The 18,859-nt window shown below is 48.7% G+C and overlaps 1 protein-coding gene and 2 non-coding genes across 5 annotated transcripts; all 3 read right to left on the bottom strand.

Annotated features, from left to right (window-relative positions):
• Positions 1-8,664: 8,664 nt before the first annotated feature.
• Positions 8,665-16,890, bottom strand: Tbrg4 (transforming growth factor beta regulator 4). 3 transcript variants are annotated; one of them, XM_041669714.1, is made up of 12 exons: positions 16,841-16,890; positions 16,087-16,175; positions 14,156-14,618; positions 12,696-13,019; positions 11,962-12,133; positions 11,549-11,706; positions 11,070-11,180; positions 10,467-10,611; positions 9,942-10,187; positions 9,692-9,803; positions 9,469-9,583; positions 8,665-8,949 (listed from the first exon to the last, which is right to left on the bottom strand). In XM_041669714.1, the coding sequence occupies exons 3-12, from the start codon at positions 14,558-14,560 to the stop codon at positions 8,848-8,850; spliced, it is 1,890 nt and encodes a 629-aa protein (XP_041525648.1). In that variant the 5' UTR covers positions 14,561-14,618; positions 16,087-16,175; positions 16,841-16,890; the 3' UTR covers positions 8,665-8,847. The 3 variants fall into 3 exon arrangements, with proteins under 3 accessions (XP_041525648.1, XP_041525647.1, XP_041525649.1); XM_041669713.1 differs by having other exon boundaries at positions 16,783-16,886; XM_041669715.1 differs by lacking the exon at positions 16,841-16,890 and adding an exon at positions 16,543-16,561.
• On the bottom strand, positions 11,801-11,931 carry LOC121459952. Its single transcript, XR_005976013.1, has one exon. It is a non-coding gene; the product is annotated as a small nucleolar RNA SNORA5 (small nucleolar RNA).
• On the bottom strand, positions 12,309-12,445 carry LOC121459953. The gene has a single exon (XR_005976014.1). It is a non-coding gene; the product is annotated as a small nucleolar RNA SNORA5 (small nucleolar RNA).
• Positions 16,891-18,859: the final 1,969 nt, after the last annotated feature.

The raw sequence follows: 18,859 nt of genomic DNA, 5'->3' as shown, positions 1-18,859 counted from the left end.
AGCTGGTCCTGGGTTCCTGGGTGGTGTAAGAAAGCAAGCCAGTGCATAGCTTTGCTCCACCATTTCTGTCTCTGCTCATCCTTAGCCTGGCTTTTCTCAGTGGTCAGCTGTGATCAGGACATGTAAGCTAAACAAGTCTGTTCCTCCCCAAGTTGCTTTTCTTTTCTTTTCTTTTTCTTTTTTCTTTTCTTTTCTTTTTTTTTTTTTTTTTTGAGACAGGGTTTCTCTGTATAGCTCTGTCCTGGAACTTGCTCTGTAGACCAGACTGGCCTCAGATTCAGAGATCTACCTGCTTCCTGAGTGCCCCGCCCAGTTGCTTTTGGTTATGGTGTTTATCACAGCAACAGGAAGCAAGCTCATCCAACAGCTGGTACCAGAAAATGGGTCTGTTGCTGTGATGGACGGAGCGTGCTGTTTTGTGGGAGGATTGTGGAGGTATCTGGAGCTTTGGGTTAAAAAGGGTCATTGGGGGGCTGGAGAGATGGCTCAGCGGTTAAGAGCATTGCCTGCTCTTCCAAAGGTCCTGAGTTCAATTCCCAGCAACCACATGGTGGCTCACAACCATCTGTAATGGGGTCTGGCGTCCTCTTCTGGCCTGCAGGCATACACACAGATAGACTACTGTATACATAATAAATAAATAAATATAAAAAAAAAAGGGTCATTGGATGCCCGGAGTTTAATGACCTGTCCCAGAAGTTTGGGAGACAGGAATGTCGAGGGAGATACAGACGATGGAGGCCTGGCTTGTGAGGTTCCAAAGACTTTCCTGGGGCCATCTGTGTGATGTTTTGAATTAAGAATCTGTGGTTTCTGGTCAGCTGGGACTGAAGAATCAGCCATAATTTTAACAAGAGATCAGCACCACTGAAGTGAAACTTTTGCTTTACTGGGACAATTGACAATGGTTAACTGGGGCTGGGGGTGGAGGGGGAAAGGCGTGGTTAAGAGACCAATCTCACTGAGTCAAATCTCCCAAGAAGTATTTTCTCAGGGTCAGCACACAGAAGCCATGGTCCAGTAGGTCAAGGCTTAATTTCAGGCTGGCAGTTGACTTAGTAATATGTAAGAGTATCCCACATGACTCTGAAAGTTTTCTACTGGTACTGAAGACACGAAGGGTTTATGGAGAGCAGCTGAGAACCCACTGTATGGAGACACACCAGGTCTGTGGGAACACGAAGAACAGCAGTGGGGCTGGATGTGGTGGTGGCACATGCCTTTAATCCCGGTACTTGGGAAGCAGAGGTAAGCAGATCTTTGTTTTGTAAGTTTGAGGCACCCTGGTCTATGCTTGGCTCTAGGACAGCCAAGGCTGTTTCATAGAGAAACCCTGTCTTGAAAAACCAAAAACCAACCAACCAACCAAAAAATAAACCAAATCACACGAAAACCCAGCAGTGGGTGGAGTGGCCTGAGTCTATGAGACAAACTGTTAAGTATTGCAGAGCTCATGATGTCAAAGCCCAGATCACAGGAAGTCTAGACGTTAGCCACTGAACTACTTACACTGCTGTAGTTTGGTTATCTCATTGTAACCGTGCCCTCTTGGAAGAGGAAGTACTCTATTTTGGATTTTTACAGGAGCGCAAAGTTAAGAGACTGGACTTTAGGGGGGTTTTGTTTTTATTTTTTTTTGAGACAGGTTTAACCACCCTGGCTGTCCTGGAACTCACTCTGTAAACCAGGCTGGCCTCGAACTCACAGAGATCTGCCCCCAAGTGCTGGGTTTAAAGGCATGGCATGTATTACCACTGCCCAGCTGAGAGTGCACTTTTAAAAGACTGAAGTTTTCAAGTGTTTGGATTTTTTTTCAAAATTTTATTTATTTTTTGAGACAGGGTTTCTCTGTAGCTTTGGAGCCTGCCCTGGAACTCACTTTTTTTTTTTTTTAAAGATTTATTTATTATGTATACAACATTCTGCCTCCATGTATGCCCGCACGCCAGAAGAGGGAGCCAAATTTCATTACAGATGGTTGTGAGCCACCATATGGTTGCTGGGAATTGAACTCAGGACCTTTGGAAGAGCAGCCAGTGCTCTTAACCGCTTGGGCCATCTCTCCAGCCCGGAACTCACTCTTGTAGACCAGGCTGAACTCAAACTCACAGAGATCTGATCTACCTCCCTAGCGCTGGGATTAAAGGAGTGTACCACCATGCCAGGCCCAAATGTGTGTACGTGCACATTACTGAATATGTGGAGGTCAGAGAACAGCTCACATGAGTTGGCTATCTCTTGCCACTGTGCTGGTCCCAGGGATTGAATTGAGGTTGTCAGGCTTGGCAGAAAATGCCTTTACCAGCTGAGCCATCTTGGTAGTTCCAGAAAATATGTATTTTAAAAACACCCTTAGATCATTCCTCAAAAGAGACCACTTTTCTAGTCCATAAAACAGTACCAACATATTTAACAGCAGGGCTTGGTAGTACGTTCCAGGACAGCCAGGGCTAACCAGTGAGACCCTGGCTAACAAACCCCAAAGGAACTAGGTAGTGGTGATGCATACCTCTAATCCTAGCACTTGGGAGAGAGGCAGGTGAGTTCTAGACCAGTCTGGTCTACAGGGTTCGTTCCAGAACAGCCAAGGCTACAAAGAGAAACCCAGTCTCAAAACACACAAATAAAAAAAAAAAATCCAAAACGAACAACATCATCAACAACAAAATACCCATACCATCATGAATGCAAAACAGAAATAAAAAGAAAATAGGAAAAGAAAACTTCATGCACCAAGCAGGGTCTGAGGGGCCATAATTGCAGTTTTTGGGAGGCAGAGCAGAATTACACGAAGTTCAATATACATAGTGAGTGCCAGGCCAGCCAGGACTACCTAGTGACACCCTGTCTCCAAACAACAAAACCTGCAAAAAACTAGATTGGAAATTTCTACCAAAATTTTAAAGTGAAATTAACATAACTTTGAAATTTTTCTCTCAGAAAAAAAAAGTTTATTTCATAATTTGTTTTACAAATCAGATAATTTGGCACCAAACCCAACAAATACACCAAACATAAATCTTTGGGGAAAAATAAGTAAAACCCTTGCCTTGTTCAATGGAACAATGTGGCGGGGCCTGATCTTCAGACTGTGTACTGAAGGATGGCTCCATTCAACACCTTTCCCTTGAACCGCTTCTTCTCCTCCCTCAACCCCAGGAGAGCAGTGTCTAGAACAGTTCCCAGGCCAGGACATCTCTGCGGGAGTTTCAGATATAATCAGAGACTTACCGCCTCTTGTGAAGCAATGTGGTTTGAGTGAAAACGGCCCCACCGGCAGTGGGTGGGACTGTTAAGAAAGGATTAGGAAGTATGTCACTGGAGCAGGCTTTGAGACTACAAAAGCCTTCAGCCATCCCCAGCGTGTTCTCTGACCGAGGCTTGATGTGAGCTCTTAGCTGTTTTTGGTCCATTACATCAACGACACCACACTGATTAGACCAAGCGAGCTGAAAGTAGCGGCCACTCTTGTTGGTAAAGCTTATGTGCACCAGGGAGTAAATTCAACCAAAATTCAAGGCCTCAGACAGGATCTTCCAGAAGCTTGTATATGCCTTGAATCATTACCCAATATACAATCCTATATATGTATGAAATATGGGTCTATGGAATACAGGAGATCCTTCCTTTTAGGGGCACTGGTGTTGCCGTGTCCTGTAATTAAGTCCAATGGGAGGTTCCAATCCAATCCAAGTAGGATGAAAAGGGCCCAGAGCATTCAGGGGTGAAAGGAAAGAACCAAGACCCGCTGAAGTGCTTGCAGAGGATGAATACAGAATGGGGAGTAGAGGGAGGTGATTATGAACACCAGCTAAGGCCACATGCTAAGTCACGGGAACAAGGACTCTGAGTGACATGTTTGTCTAGTTTGTGCACACACACATAGAAAGACATTTGTGTTTACATTTGATGGTTAATCCTGGTTTTCAACTTGATCGAACATGGGACCAACTAAGAGACACTAGACAGGCTGCGAACATTTCTGGCCTGTCCAGATGTACAGATAATACCTAACAGCCCCACTCACGAAGACCTGTGCTGTGCATGGTGGCTCACTAGACCAAGAAGCAGCCACAGAAGGAGCAGATGTACCCACACTAGCCAGAGGGAAAGCTGATGTGGGATTCCCCTCTGTATGCTGTGAATGTTTTATTTACATTGGTTAATAAAGAAGCTGCTTTGGCCCTATAGTAGGGAAAAATACAGCGAGGCCGGAAGAGAGTAGGCAAAGTCAGAGAGATACCACACAGCTGCCAGAGGATGTGGGAACCTTACCAGTAGACCTCATAGTGACATAGAGAAGAATAGAAATGGGTTAATTTAAGATGTAAAAGCTAACTAGGACTACACCTAAGGTATTAGCCAAACAGTGTTATAATTAATATAGTTTCTGTGTGATTATTTGGGTCTGGACAGCCAGGAAAGGAACCAGCAGTCTGTCCACATCTGTACCTTGCTGTTGCTGCTGCAGCCGCCTGTCACTAACACTGGAACTCAGCATCTTCAGCCTTCCAAACTGCACTGAAGACAAGTGGCTCTTCAGGAATTCTCTAGATCTTGAGCGCCAGATTGAGACAATTCTAAACCAGCCTGTGTGCTAAGCAGCTCCCACTGACTATCTAACCTGTGAGTCAATCTAATCCATCCGCTGTTGACTACTTAGACTGTAAGTAGATCTAACAAACCCATTGATAGGTGCTGTTGGCAGGAGGTAGCAGGAAGACCAGGAGCAGAAATTCAAGGTCAGCTTCCAAGGGCGGGAGACTAAGAGAACACAGAAGTGACAGTCTGGGTTTCTATAGTAACAGACAAGAACAACCAACACAGGGCTGCTCTCTCAGAGGCTCCCCTTGGTTCCCAGAATCAGGCAGGCAGCTCATTCCTGCCTCTAACTCCAGCTCTAGATCAGGACCCTGCACATGCTCTTGTATAAGTAAAATACGCCTGGTGTAGCAGCACACACCTTTAATCCCAGCACTAAGGACACAGGTGGATCTCTGTGATTTCCAGGCCAGCCTGGCTTACACAGCAAGATCCAGGGCTGACCCTGTCTCAATTCCTCTCCCCAACACCTACTGCCCCAAACTGAACAAACAGCACAGTGCCACTGGAACCAGTCATTCTTTTTTTTTTTTCCTACCTTTTTTTTTTTAACTTTTTTTTTATTAAGAGAAAAAAAAAAACCAAATTTCCTCCTCCTCCCAGCCTCCCATTTCCCTCCCCCTCCTCCCACCCTTCTCCCCCTCCCCCCACTCCTCTCCCCCTCCCTCTCCAGCCCAAAGAGCAGTCAGATTTCCCTGCCCTGTGGTAAGTCCTAGGTCCTCCCCCCTCCGTGCATTTCTAGGAAGGTGAACTTCCAAACTGGCTAGGCTCCCACAAAGCCAGCACATTACGTAGGTTCAAATCCCCGTGCCATTGGAACCAGTCATTCTAAGCCATACACTAAAGAAACAAAAACTCCACAATAGTGATGAAAGCTATCAAAGACCAACAAGAGTAAGAGACATGTTTGATTGCATAATTAAACACAATAATGAGTTTCCTCAAATTGTCCCAGAGACTTAGTGTAATTTCTACTAAAATCCCATGTCTTTGTAGATGCAAACTTAATAAAACTCAGTGTAAAGACACATGAACCACAACACCCAGAGCCATCTTAAATAGGAGTCATTAAGTAATTTGTTATCAAGACAAGAGTTTGACTATATAGTTCTGGCTGTCCCCTGGAACTCACTCTGTAAACTAGGCTAGCCTTGAACTCACAGATCCACCTGCGAATAAAGTTCCGAGTCACTATTCTTGGCTACTTAAGGCAAAGCAATAGCTCAGGCTAGCACAAACTGCAATCCTCCTGTTCAGCCCAGCCCCTGTTAAGTGTTGGGTATGGCGCATCACGCCTGGGCTTCGGCTATTTTACAGCCGTGGTAATTGTATGTAACACTGTCACACGGACAGAAAGTTTATCAATAGCAGAACTCGGAAACATGCGAACTTCTCGCAGAAGTACAAATATAAAAATCAACAGGGGAAGAGGGCTTCTCAACAGAGGGTTTTCCTGGTCACGAGGCCATGCGTCCAAACACAAGCTCAAAGACTGGGGAGATAGCAGATTGCTGATGTACTTGAAGACCCAAGTCTGATGCCTGCATGCATGCTTGCGTTCCAGCTACAGCAAGGAAGAGACAGAAGGACCCCAGGGCTTCCTGGCTAGCTAGCCAGGCCTCCCTGGCAAGATCCAGGCCAGAGAGAAAACTTAAAAAACAAAACCAAAGCTGGGGCGGTGAGTGGCACACAACTTTAACCCTAGCACTTGACACTTGGAAAGCAGAGGCAGGTGGATCTCTGAATTTGATACCAGCCTGGTCTAGGGTAAGTTCCAGGACATCCAGGGCTACATAAGAAAACTGTCTCAAAATAACAAAACCCCCAAACAAACATACAACAGTGGACAGTGCCTAAGGACCACCTCCTAGGCTTGTCTGTGGCCCGCATGCTCAAGTACATATGAACACTGGTGCACAAAGCTAGGTAAAGATGATCCTTAAATTTAACACTTTTAGGAAGAGAATTTCAGGGCTCTTGGGGCTAAGCACAATTTTTTTAAAAAATGTCTATTTTTTATGTACACTGGTGTTATGCAGACATGCATGTCTGTATAAGGGTGCCAGATCCCCTGGAACTGGAGTTACAGAAAGTTGTGAACTGCCATGCGGGTGTTGGGAATTGAACCTGGGTCCTTTGGAAGAGTGACCAGAGCTCTTAACCACTGAGCCATCTCTCCAGCCCCCTAGGCACCAACCTAGCACACATAGATGCTGGGTCTGATCCCCAGCACTGCAGATAGACCCAAGAACTGGGACCCTGCGAACGCAGCGTAAGCCCTCTCACAAGAGACACGCAGGAACTACAATTCTCAAGACTTGACACTGAGGTACAACCTATAAAAGTGAGTCTAATGAGTAACTGAATCTAATGGAAATTTTATACTCCATAAAGCTCCCAGTTAAAAGGACTAAAGAAACCACAATATGCATTAGGAGAAAATATTTGCAAATTGCAGTCAAGAAAGGACTAAGAAGCCGGGCAGTGGTGGCGCACGCCTTTAATCCCAGCACTCGGGAGGCGGAGGCAGGAGGATCTCTGTGAGTTCGAAGCCAGCCTGGTCTACAAGAGCTAGTTCCAGGACAAAAAGCTACGGAGAAACCCTGTCTCGAAAAATCAAAAAAAAAAAAAAAAAAGAAAGGACTAAGATCTAGAATCCATAAAACAAACAGAGGTTGGAAGTGTAGCTCTGCAGAGCACCAACCTAGCACACATAGATGCTGGGTCTGATCCCCAGCACTGTAGATAGACCACCTCAACCCAAGAACTGGGACCCTGCGAACGCAGCGTAAGCTCTCTCACAAGAGACACGCAGGAACTACTCAGACAGCAGAGGCAGAGCTCAGCAGCGCAGAGCACCTGCTGCATTTCCAGGACTCAAGTTTAGTTTTTGGCATCCACACTAACTCCAGAGGACTGGATGCCTCTGTCTCCACAGGTACCTTCACTCATCTGCATATACCCACATGAAAACAACACCTACACAAAACTAAAATTAACCCCCAAAACAAATACAAACACCATCAGTAAGATGTTAGGTGTTATTAAATGAGATAATCTAAAAATCTCATTTCCCTAAATCCAATACCAAAGTCTGTATCCTGAGTCCTCCATGTAATATTCTTAGACTGAAGACAGTAACAATGGAATTCTGATAGGCCAGGTCTTATGGATCCCGTGGCAAGAACAGTGCCCTCCCCCCACGCTGATTTCTGCTCATGTCAGGACTGCAGTGATTTTGCAGCACAGCCCTACCATGGAGGAAGTCACCTGAGTATTAACTGGTGCTGTCTAGGTAGCTCTGAAGAAAAGCCAGTGGTCCATGTGGTGAGCAGCATGGATCTTTATTTTCTCAACACCAACCAGCCGCCCCATCTCAGACAAGCTGTGGCCAGCTCTTCCTTTCCTGCAGCCACCTTTCTGCTTCCCCTTCACCTGTGGTGACTAGCAGGCTTGTGCAGGACAACAGAAGTGCTAAGCCACACAGAGGGTGAGGACTGGTGCTTTGGAAGGAATGCACAGAGTAGAACAATAACTTCCGTCTTCAGACTCCCCTTTGGGCAAGCCTTGTCCATGGGAGTCTCCTGTAAAGGTAGATACTCTGTTGCTATCCAACAAGTGCTTAGGCTGCCATCTTGAACTGGTGGTTCCTGACTTGTCTATATGGTTAAGGCTACCATCAGAGTGACGGTCTGGCCACGAACCTTGTAATGTCAGCCAAGTGAACTTTTCTCTTTTCCAAATGCTCCCAGACCAGCAGTTACCACTAGATACTCTGTAGTCACATGGGCATGGAGGGAACCTCTCAGGTCCATAATCAGAATTCTGCTAACACTTCTAGTCTAGTGGGTTTCCAGGGAAGCTCCTCATTCCTGGAGTCCACATGTCCAGGACCCAGGTTTTGTCTCCCAAGTCAGCCCTCTGCTGTGCCGCACCACACAGACACTATTGGGGAGCTGGGGGAGGAGCGCACACTGGGGAAGGAGGTAGGGACTGTGTGTCCAAAATGCAGGGGGGCAGGGATAGAGGAGACACATAAAGAGCCCAGGAGGATACCTGGCATCCACCAAAACCACAGATTTATTAGGTCCACCTGTTCTGGAGCTGCTGGCCACCCCACTGCTCTGGCCAAGGTCCTATAGAGATGGTTCATGCTTCAGGGTGACAACTCTGTCTTGCCAGCACTCACTGCTGGGACACTGAACAGTCAGGTCTCTGGGATGCAGTCTGAAGCAATGGGAAAGGTCATTTGGCTAACTCCTCAGCCACTGCTTTTCGTATCTTGTCCTTGAGGTAGGCGCCTTTCTGCCATTCAGACTTGAGATCCAGCCATTCATAATATGGTACCTGGAAGAAAGTGGTGGAGATAGGTCACATGGGCCATGGAGTCCTTTCCTGTCTTCACATGGCCAGTAGCCCCTCCTGTTCTGTTAGTGCTGGTGCCTGACAGATTTAAACACCCAGCCTTTGTCCTCAGGAAGAGCACATGGAGAGGTCCTGGCTCTGGCAGGGGCAAAGAGATTGCAAACCAGAGAGATCCATCCCAGCAGGGCATCTGAAGAAAATGTGATAGAAATTCTATGTAGCCCTGAAAGCTCTGAACTTTCTCTCTGGAGGAAATCCGCCCTCCACATGCGCGGAGCACCGAGCGCTCCTGTGCGGCAGCTCCAGAGTCACACAGCACAGTAGAGGGAATAGCTCCAGTGGCTGTGCTGCACTCGGGGCACCCACAGGAGGCTAGCTAAGCCTCTGTGCGGCTGTGGGAGAGAAGACCCTGGTTTAGGGTCCAGAGCTGGGCTCCTCTCTGGATCCTTCTAGCTCTTTAAACAGGTATGGGCAGTGGTCCCTTGCCCAACAGGTACTCACATCTACTACTAGGAAGCCTGCAGCCAGTATATGTCGACGAGCTAGGACAAAACGGCCCAACAAATCCTTGCTTCGGCTGTTGAAGTTAGGGAACTCCCAGCGCAGGAAAGCGATCCTAGCAGGAGGCAAGGGTGCTTACAAGGCAGGCTCTCCGATGAAGACAAGGAGTTAACGTCAAGAGCAGTACTGCTGTGTCCTTTAGCAGGGATCCCTGGCCACCTACCTTTTAGCTCCTGGGGGCAGTGGTCGGTTTCCTACTGGCTGGGCAAGGTGAGGAGCAATAAAATCTCTTAGGGGCAGAAAGTGGCCATCGGCATCTAGGAGCACCTCTGCATCTGGGGGGCGGGGGAGGCAGGAATGGGATGAGAACTTGCAGGTGATGCCTTAGAGACCCCACAGTGTACACGCAAATAAGCATACGGGGCAGGTGCCTGCAAGGTTTAGACCCTTTCCTAGCAGAAGGGACCCCTTACCCAGTACCCAGCCATACTGGGTGATCACATCCAGGCTGCCCTGGTCAGTGCCCCCCAGCAGTGCCTTCAGTGTCTCCTGCAGCTCCTTCTGTAGCGGTGTCATCTTCTTGGTGGAGGACGAGGGACCGAGCGCTACAGCTGAGGCTGGCAGGAAAGGGCCTTTATATTCAGGGTGCTCCAGCAGGGCGGTAGTGTTGATGTGGACCAACTTCTGGAAGGTGCTCTGCTCCTTTGGAGACTTGCTCTCTGGGAGAATGAGAGAAAAGGTGGGGTGACGTTCAGCAGCAGGTGCAGAAGTGAGGATCACAAGAGATATGACCTGGGAAGGCAGTGGTGCCCATTTAGGGGAACTTAGGCTGGGGCTCCAAAGTTAAGATCTGTAGGCCAACTGCAGGGAGTTGTTGAAAAAAGCCACGGGGGTATGCTTTGTGTGCTCTGGCCTTCTGTCTCTGCTCCAGTTTCTTCCCTGGCTGGCAGACAAGGAAGTTTCCATGTTACAGGATGTGTGTGGGGCAGAATCCTCACCTAGAAATTGTTTGTGAAGTCCAGGATTGAGAACTGTTTGCAGCTCTGATTCTCGAACCTGCTGCAGCACACACAGTGCCCACACCAGGTCCACCTGCAGGGCTGGCTCTAGGCTCCCCAGCATGGAGCCCAGCTTCTCATGCACCTGAGCAAGGAGAGTATAGTGGAGAAAGCAGGCTCAGCCCAAGTACTGCAATACCCTAGAAAAGCCCGCAGCCAAGCCCTGGTCATAGTGGAGCCAGAGGCAGCTACTGGAAAGCAAGACCAACATTCTGACTGAGTAAGTAAGGCTGGCACCAATCCAAGGCTCATGTACAAGGAGCCCAGTATCCTGGTGCTATTTAGCTAGGTTTACCCATATCTGCCCACCAGCAGGGACTCAAGGCCTCAAATCCCTGTGACGCTCTGCAACAGGCACTATGATGAAGGAAGAACTTTTGGTCACTTAGGTGGCAATATAGCTGTTGTCCCTGGCTGGCTGCGCTCAGAATCATACCAGGCAATGCCCTCCAATGGTCCCTAGAAATGCCCCCTTTCCTCCCATGCCAAATATTGTGCCCCTCCCCACCCCTGCTACTCTTAGTGGCAGTTCAATGCTCATACCAAGGTGAAGAACTGATCCTCCTGCTCAGGATGGAAGTTCAGACGGGCAAAGGCGAGAAGAATGCTGGACAGGTGGGACAGGGAGACATCCTGGGCTCTGCTCAGCAGGTGCTAGGCCAGAGTGACAAAGTAAGCATCCCAACACAGCTATCCCCTCCCTTCTTGAGAGCCCAGACCTACCCAGCAGCAGCTTCCCAGAACCCAACTCCAGACAGGTGTTTTAGAAACTCTTTGACAGCTCTAGACAAGTGCAGGCTGGCACCATGTTTTCACATAATTCCACTCGGAATGGTCAGCAGCTGGGAGTACAAAGGTGCCCCCCACAAACCAACAGGCAACTGCTCTGAAGTGCTTCAGTAAGAAAGTATGCATTTACAACCCATTTGTTGTTGGCTTTGCTTCCATAACCAAAGCAGCAGTTCCCAGCGAAGGCCTGCAGAGCCTCTACACAGAGAACCCTAGAGCTGGTCCTAACTCACCTGAGTAAAGGCTTCAAACAAGGGCAGGTTGAGCCACTTGAGGAAGGCAAAGGACTTGGCGCAACGGGCCACCTCGCTAAATGTCATGCTGGGAATGAAGGGCAGGAGATCAGCAGCTAGGCGCTGGGACACTTGGGTTTGGTGGAAATTGAGTTTACCTTTGGGATGGAACAGATACCAGAGATTAGATGTGGGTAGGGCAGTGCCCCACACCCACTGCCCTCCCCACCTCAGACTTGACCTCTAGGGGTTTGGTGTCTGTGACTAGCTTTATCCCGGAACCAAGCATGGGGAACAGGGCTCAGGAGTCACAGTTTCTATGGCAGCCTTCTGGGCCAGTGCTTGCCATCATTGGGGCAGGCACTGAATTTGACACGGCTGCAGTGTCCATGGCCAGGACCCCCTCTTCTCACCGTAGGCATAGGCCAGGTCCAGGAGCATGCCTTTCGTCAGCGGGAAGGGCTTCTGTACCAGGTGGTAGGAGATGGCCCGCAGCAGGGGCACAGACCTCCGGCTCTGTGCTGCCAGCGTCACCAGCACCTTCCGTAGCTCATCAGGGCCGAACTGCTCCACCAGCTCCAGGCACTGTCAACCACAGCCGCGCAGGGATCAGCTGAGGTGGTTGGGACGAGCTGGGGGCAGGGGTCCCATCCAGTGCAGCCCCTGTGAGATAGCAACTGGGCCTGAGCTGACTCAACACAGGCCTGGCTGCACAGAATCAGCCTTTTTGCCTGCCCCAGAGACTCCTGGGTCCAGAGTAGAATGTCTGCAGCCAAATTTATCCCTAGGTCCCAAGGGCAGGGCACATAGGGCCCATGAACAGCAGAGCTTGCTGTGGCAGTCATCTGGGCCAGCTCCCACCATGAGAAGACAGGAACTGAATTTGACTTGACTGCAGAGATAGCAACATGGAAGGGGCAGCAGACAGAGCTACCTCTAGTTTTATCTAGAAGCTGAACCATACACGAGATAGCTCAGGTCTAACCAGGATTCACGTTGTTAACGTCAGGTGTTAGATTTACGTGCCTAGACCCCTTCCCATATAACACCTGAGAGGCTTCTAGGGCTCCAAACTTCCCTTTCTGCAGGAGACTGTCACCCACGGACTAGGCCCAAAGCCCCAGAGGGTCTGTTCTCAGCCCCATACCTTGTCTTCCAGGCGGTTCATTAGTGACTCTGAAAGGTGTCCTGCCTTCATCATCATGGTCACTACTGTGCGGCTGTCATTGATCTCTGTCCAGCGCCTCTCCAGGTGTATCAGCAGCTCAGCCAGCAGCTCCTGCGAGTGCTGCTGTTGCATGAAGGAGGCACAGGACTCAGCCAGGTAGACCAAGTGCTTGTACTTGAGCCTCCGCAGACGCCAGCGCACTTCCTGTTCCACCGACTGCAGCTCCTTGGAGGTCTGAGGAAGCACGAGCGTGTACAGGCTCCGCAGCAGCTTCACAAGGGTCCCATGCCAGATCGAAGTTATCTACACAGAAAAGGACAAGGACAACATGAAGCCAGTTCCAAAGGTTTTTAATACAACTACTCTGAGCAGCTAGTCTCATCCCAGCCTTGTAGGAACTGTTTCCTGAGTCTGCTCTTGCAGCCTCCAAAGAAAGGGGGAATGGCTGGGAAGATAATTGGGCAGGTAGAGTGCTTGGAGCTAAGTCTGATGAACTGACGCCTGTAAGGTGTACTCAGTTCCACGTCACACAACCTCCTTTTGTTTCTACTGTTACTGTTCCAAGTACTACCACTTACTATTCTGTTCCAGAATTAAGTCTTGTATCTTAAGAATCACCAAACAAACACACCACATCTAGAATTAAATCACAGACTAAGAGGCTTATTAAGTTTATTTATACATTATATACTTGGGAAGAAACACTTGAATCTGATGTGAATACACACAGCACAAGCTAGGTAACATGCTTAATTACAAGACCGTAAGAGTTCTTCCTACACTACCTAAGTTCAAGGCCAGCCTGGTCTACAAAGCAAGTTTCAGGACAGCCAGAGCCGTCAAACTGCAAATGGTTTTATAATGCACTTAGCCCAACCCTTCCTTATCACACTGAGATGAGGGAATGAGGCCAGCTTAGCTAGGGTAGGATTGTATTAGCCGATGGGATCCAGGGAAGCAGCTCTGTGAAGGAGCCTATCCTCATCAGGGACTAAACTGGCTGTAGTTGAGTGCTGCTGCAGAACCATGCAAATAGGCCATATCTTTTCCTCCTGTTCATGCTCTGAGGATCTGAATGTGACTAGAAAATAGCCCTGGGTTCAGGGCCTACCACTAGTCACAGGGCACCTCCTGTCTTCAGGTGGTATCAATGGGCAAAAGACACTGGGGGCGGGAGCAGAAATGTAAGGACAAAGCACCAAAGGAACTGAAAAGGACCAGGCTCATCTTCTCTAGTTTGATACCAGATGTTGGGTTGTCCTTGACTCAAGCGTTTACCTAACAGGCTCCTGGGAGGAGGAGGAACAAAAAGCACGGGCAAGTTCTTTGCAATCTAGAAGAAATACCAGGAGCCCTGTCTACTGCTGGTGCTAGTGGTGAGGGACGGAGCTAAGCTCCTTGCAAGGATTCCACAGACCTAAAGAAATGTTAGCGCTCACCTGACTGTTGACCCGACTGACAACCTGCTGAAAGCGAGCATCCTCTAAAAGCAAAGCCTTCTCCTTTGGCTTCTCGGACAGCAGGTAAGAGAGCCGGATGAGTATGAGGGCCGCGTGGTTGTGGTGCAGGCGATGACCCCCACCTAGCAGCTGTAGCAGTTCCTCTGGCCTGGTGGCTTTCTCAATGAGGTCATCTACCTCTTGGTGCTCTGGGTAGGGTGTAAACACTTGCTCTTTTCCCAGCAGCTCCGTCAAGGAACCCGAGGAGGGGGAACTGACTGAGGAGGTCAAATGCTTACAGGCCACCCCGGCAAGTCTCAGTCGGCCAACTGGAGCAATGGTGGGGACTAGACGGGTAGCTTCTCTCAACAGGCATGCGCACTGCTTCATCAGGCGGACCGCCATGATGGTGGGGGCAGGGAGAGGGAGGGAGGGAAGACTCCTAGCAAGCGATTCCAAGGTCCTGAATAGAGAGTGGAGAATTACATAAACTTAGAAGAAACAGTCACCCTATATACCTGGCCCCAATCCTCCCCTGTTCTGAACACCCATTACATATATAACAGCATTTTCTGAAGCCAAAGTCCCGAGTTTCTGTTTCAGCATACAAGCGCTCAGACACCACAGCTCACATTCCAGCCTGGGAGGCGCCAGCCCCAGCTGCACTTCCAATCGCACCCAGATCCTCAGGTCCCGCTCAATGCTTACAGGAAGCCAATCTGGGCATTTTTTTTTTTAATTTCAAAGGTATCCAGGATCAAAAATTACTGGCTTAAAGAAATATGACAGGACAGTCTACAGAGTGATTCTGGGAAACCTCATATATAACTCATGTTCCTGAAATGTCTGGGAAAACATGCGAACACTACTGATACAGGTGTTAGGTCTGGAGAAAAGCCCCTCCCCCTCACTGTGTGTGCATTTGCAGGGGCTGATAAAGGTGTTAGGTCTGGAGAAAAGCCACCACCCCCTCACTGTGTGTGCGTTTGCAGGGGCTGAAGAGGTGGCTTGGTAGTTAATAGTATTTTGTTATTTCCAGATAACCAAAATCCAGTCCCTAGTCCCCTCATTAAGTGATTCACAAATGCCTGCATCTCCCGAGAGCTAACTCCCTGGGTTTCTGTGGGCACCTGCACATGTGTCCATGCTCACACAGAGACATATAAACAGAGAAAACAATTTTAATGGGATCTTTTTCTTTTCTTCCTCCCTTTTTATGACTGAATCTTTTTTTTAAATATTTATTTATTTAGTATGTATACAATGTTCTATCTGTGTGTATGCCTGCAGGCCAGAAGAGGGCACGAGACCTCATTACAGATGGTTGTGAGCCACCATGTGGTTGCTGGGAATTGAACTCAGGACCTCTGGAAGAACAGGCAATGCTCTTAACCGCTGAGCCATCTCTCCAGCCCCTTTATGACTGAATCTTAATAGAGCCCAGGCTGGCTCAATCATTTTATATCACCAAGGAGGCCCTTGACCTTCTATTCCTAAGCCTTAGGATTACAGGCAGCCTACCTGGAGGTCTTATGTGAGTCAGGCAAGCAGGTGCAATAGAGTCACACCCCTAAACTTTTTTTTTTTCCAAAGATTTATTTATTGTGTATACAACATTCTGCCTCCATGTATGCCCACAGAGCAGAAGAGGGCACCAGATCTCTTTACAGATGGCTGTGAGCCACCATGTGGTTGCTGGGAATTGAACTCAGGACCTCTGGAAGAGCAGCCAGTGCTCTTAACCTCTGAGCCATCTCTCCAGTCCCACACCCCTAAACTTTTAAGAGCAAAACTCACTGGCACCACCCAGAGTCACCTTCCCGGGTGTTAGCCAATTCCCGCAAACCAGGATAAACCTGAACTTTCAGCCCACAGTGCAAGACTTGCAACTGCCTTCCCGGCTAACCACAGGGCATGGCAAAACACACTACCTTTTTTCAAGTCCTGGAAAACGCGACCTTCTTCGAGAACATGTTACATATTCATGTTTCTTTCAACAATTCCGCCCCAGTCTTGTTCCCTAAAGTGAGACAGAAACCAGGTGAGATAAGTTACTAAACCTTGATTCGACTGAAGCAGAAAGCACCTTAATTTTTTTTTTGTTTCCGGGAATCGGGTACATGACCAGCTTATTTTATTGTCACATGAACAGACTACTGCAGCTGTAAAAAGACCGGCTTAAGTTACACTCACGAGGAAATAAAATATGGCTCATAAGGGGGAAATCTGCCCAAGTTCAATAGCCACCACTTGATGAACCCAGACAGCAAGGAAGCGCTGGCCAACCGAATCGATTCTCAAGACACTTCTAAGAGCAATTTAAATAGAATCTGCGTTTAAGTAAGTATCAACCCTAAAACCTAAAATGCAGACCCACGACAACCTACTGGGAGGAGACGCAAGGGTCACTGTGGGTAGCTTTGCCTAGCCGGCGAGGCCTCGTGCCCAAGGCGGGCACAGGGGCGCGTGCGCAATAGCAGGCCGGAACCGAATTTGCAACCGGCCAGCGCCCTTGGGTCACTGAGTCAAAAGCTTTTCCACCCCCTCTAGCCCCCACACACAATAGCCCCGCTGGCCCTTACTAACTGCTGCCCTCCCCAGACACCCTTCCCGTCCCGGGTACCCACGCTCAGCAACCCGGGCTCTCCATGACGCGAGACCGGGGCAGCGATCACCCTCGCTGACCTCCATTCGCTGAACGGCCTCCACGCGGCCCGGCGCGCTCGGATACGTCACCAGCGCGCCACCGGAAGCGACGTAGCCGGTGAGGTCGGCCGCAGGCCACGCCCTCCTCCTTTTCCCGGCCCTCTCCATCTTCACTGAGTACAGGCTTCCGGTATAAGGAAGCATAGTGGGAGGCGGGTGATGGGAAACTCAGACGGAAGGGGAGGAAGGGAGTTCTGGAAGGCAGGATTCGTCTGGCTGGAACATCCTTCCAGTGCGGCGTTTGGGTAGCGACTCCAAAGCCTGTCCGTCTCTGGGGGTGCGGCCCGCGGAGGTGGTGTGGGGCTGGAGAGCGCTGCCAAACGGCCACTAATTACGGAGAAGCGAGTTGTATAGCTCTGAAGGTCTTTCGGAAATGTAAGCTGTTTGTCTAGGTTAAAGCACACCACGTACGATGACACACCTATAAATTCCTGTAATTTCAGTACTGGGGGCCGAAGCAGGGGTCTGAGGCTAGCCTGTGCTACTATTGAGGCTGATTCAAGAAACAGAGCAGCAGCGGGGCATGAGGGGAGCACGCCTTTAATCTCAGCACTCAGAAGGCAGAGGGAAAAGGAACTTTGTTCGAGGCTGAGGCTAGTTTGGTCTACATAACGAGTTCCAGCATAGCCAGAACCACACGGAGAGACCCTGTCTCGGAAAACTCCTACCCCCCCCCCAAAAAAAATCAAACAAAACCCAAAAATCCAATAGGACTGGGGAGATAGCTCTGCCCATAAAATGTCTTGCTATACAAGCATGAGCGCCTAAATTGTTCCCCAGAACATTAAGAACAAAAGAAAACAAACTACAAAAGGTTGGATAGGCTAATGAGATGGTGAGTTTCCCTTGTAATCCCAGTGCTGGCGAAGCAGAGACAAGATTTCTGGGACTTGCTGGGTAGCCAGTCTAAGCTACTGGAGTTCAGGCTAAAGATGGCTTCTGCCATTGACCTCTGTCCTCACAACTGAATTCTGGGTGGATGCCCACATTCCACCCTTTGGCCCCATAAACTTGTAACAATATCATAGTGCAAAATGCATTTAGTCCTACTTCAGAAGTCTTCATAGTTTATCACAATCTCAACAGTATTTTAAAGTCCAAAGTTCAAAGTCTCTTCTGAGACTCATGGCAATCTCTTAACTGTAATCACCTGTAAAAATCAAAAAGCAAACTGCACACTTCCAACATATAATGGCACAGGAGATTCATTACCATTCCAAAACGCAGGGAAGGGAACATAGTGAGGAAATACTGGACCAGAAAAAGACTAAAACACCAGCTGGGCAAACTCCAAACTCTGCATGCATCTCCATGTCTGATGTTGAAATACTCTGGATCGCCAGCTCCCTTCAGCTTTGTTGACTGCAGCACACTTCTTTTCTCTCGGGATGTTAGCAGCTCTCCTCAGCAGGCATCTCCAACATCTTGGGGTCTCCAAGGCACTGCAGGCTTTAACTTCACAGCTTCAGGAAATGGCTTCTTTACTAAGCCTCCACTCAGGGACACCCCAACACATGCCTGGCTTCTTTGGCCTTCTTTAGCCACAGAAGACGATTCCATATCCTGTTTTTTTTTTCTGTCCTTATCACTAAAGCAGAACCACATACCCGAAGCTGGCAAGTTCTGGTGCTGACTGGGGCTAGTACATGACCCTCTCATTCAGTTGTGTCTTTACCAGCTTTGTGTCCTTCGTTACCTAAGCTTGGCTGTCCTGAGAAACTTACTCTGGCCTCAAACTCAGAGATCTACCAGCCTCTGCCTTCTCAGTGCTGGAATTAAAGGTGTGCCCCACCCACCTGGCTCTAAACTTCTCTTTAATTCCTTTTTACTAGTTGGAAATTTAACTGGGTGGGGTCGTGCCCTAAGATCACCATTCCCTGTATTCCGTTTCTTAATCTATCTCCTGAACATAGGATTTCGCTCCATTCCACTTCCCGATGCTCTTTTTTTTCTCCTCAAAATTTACATTTTGTAATTTATCCTGCTCAGCACGTTCCT

The sequence above is a fragment of the Microtus oregoni genome, unplaced genomic scaffold (assembly GCF_018167655.1).
Source record: "Microtus oregoni isolate MIOR12 unplaced genomic scaffold, Mior012 000019F_ref0000042, whole genome shotgun sequence".
Classification (NCBI taxonomy): Eukaryota; Metazoa; Chordata; class Mammalia; order Rodentia; family Cricetidae; genus Microtus; species Microtus oregoni.
This window is presented reverse-complemented; position numbering and strand designations above follow the sequence as displayed.

Coding starts and splice junctions, on each gene's coding strand:
- Tbrg4 (XM_041669714.1), bottom strand. CDS start 14,560: ATGGCGGTCCGCCTGATGAAGCAGTGCGCATGCCTGTTGAGAGAAGCT. Junction 13,020..14,155: donor TCAGTCGGGTCAACAGTCAG/GTGAGCGCTAAC, acceptor TTTTCTGTGTAG/ATAACTTCGATCTGGCATGG. Junction 12,134..12,695: donor TGAACCGCCTGGAAGACAAG/GTATGGGGCTGA, acceptor TGTGGTTGACAG/TGCCTGGAGCTGGTGGAGCA.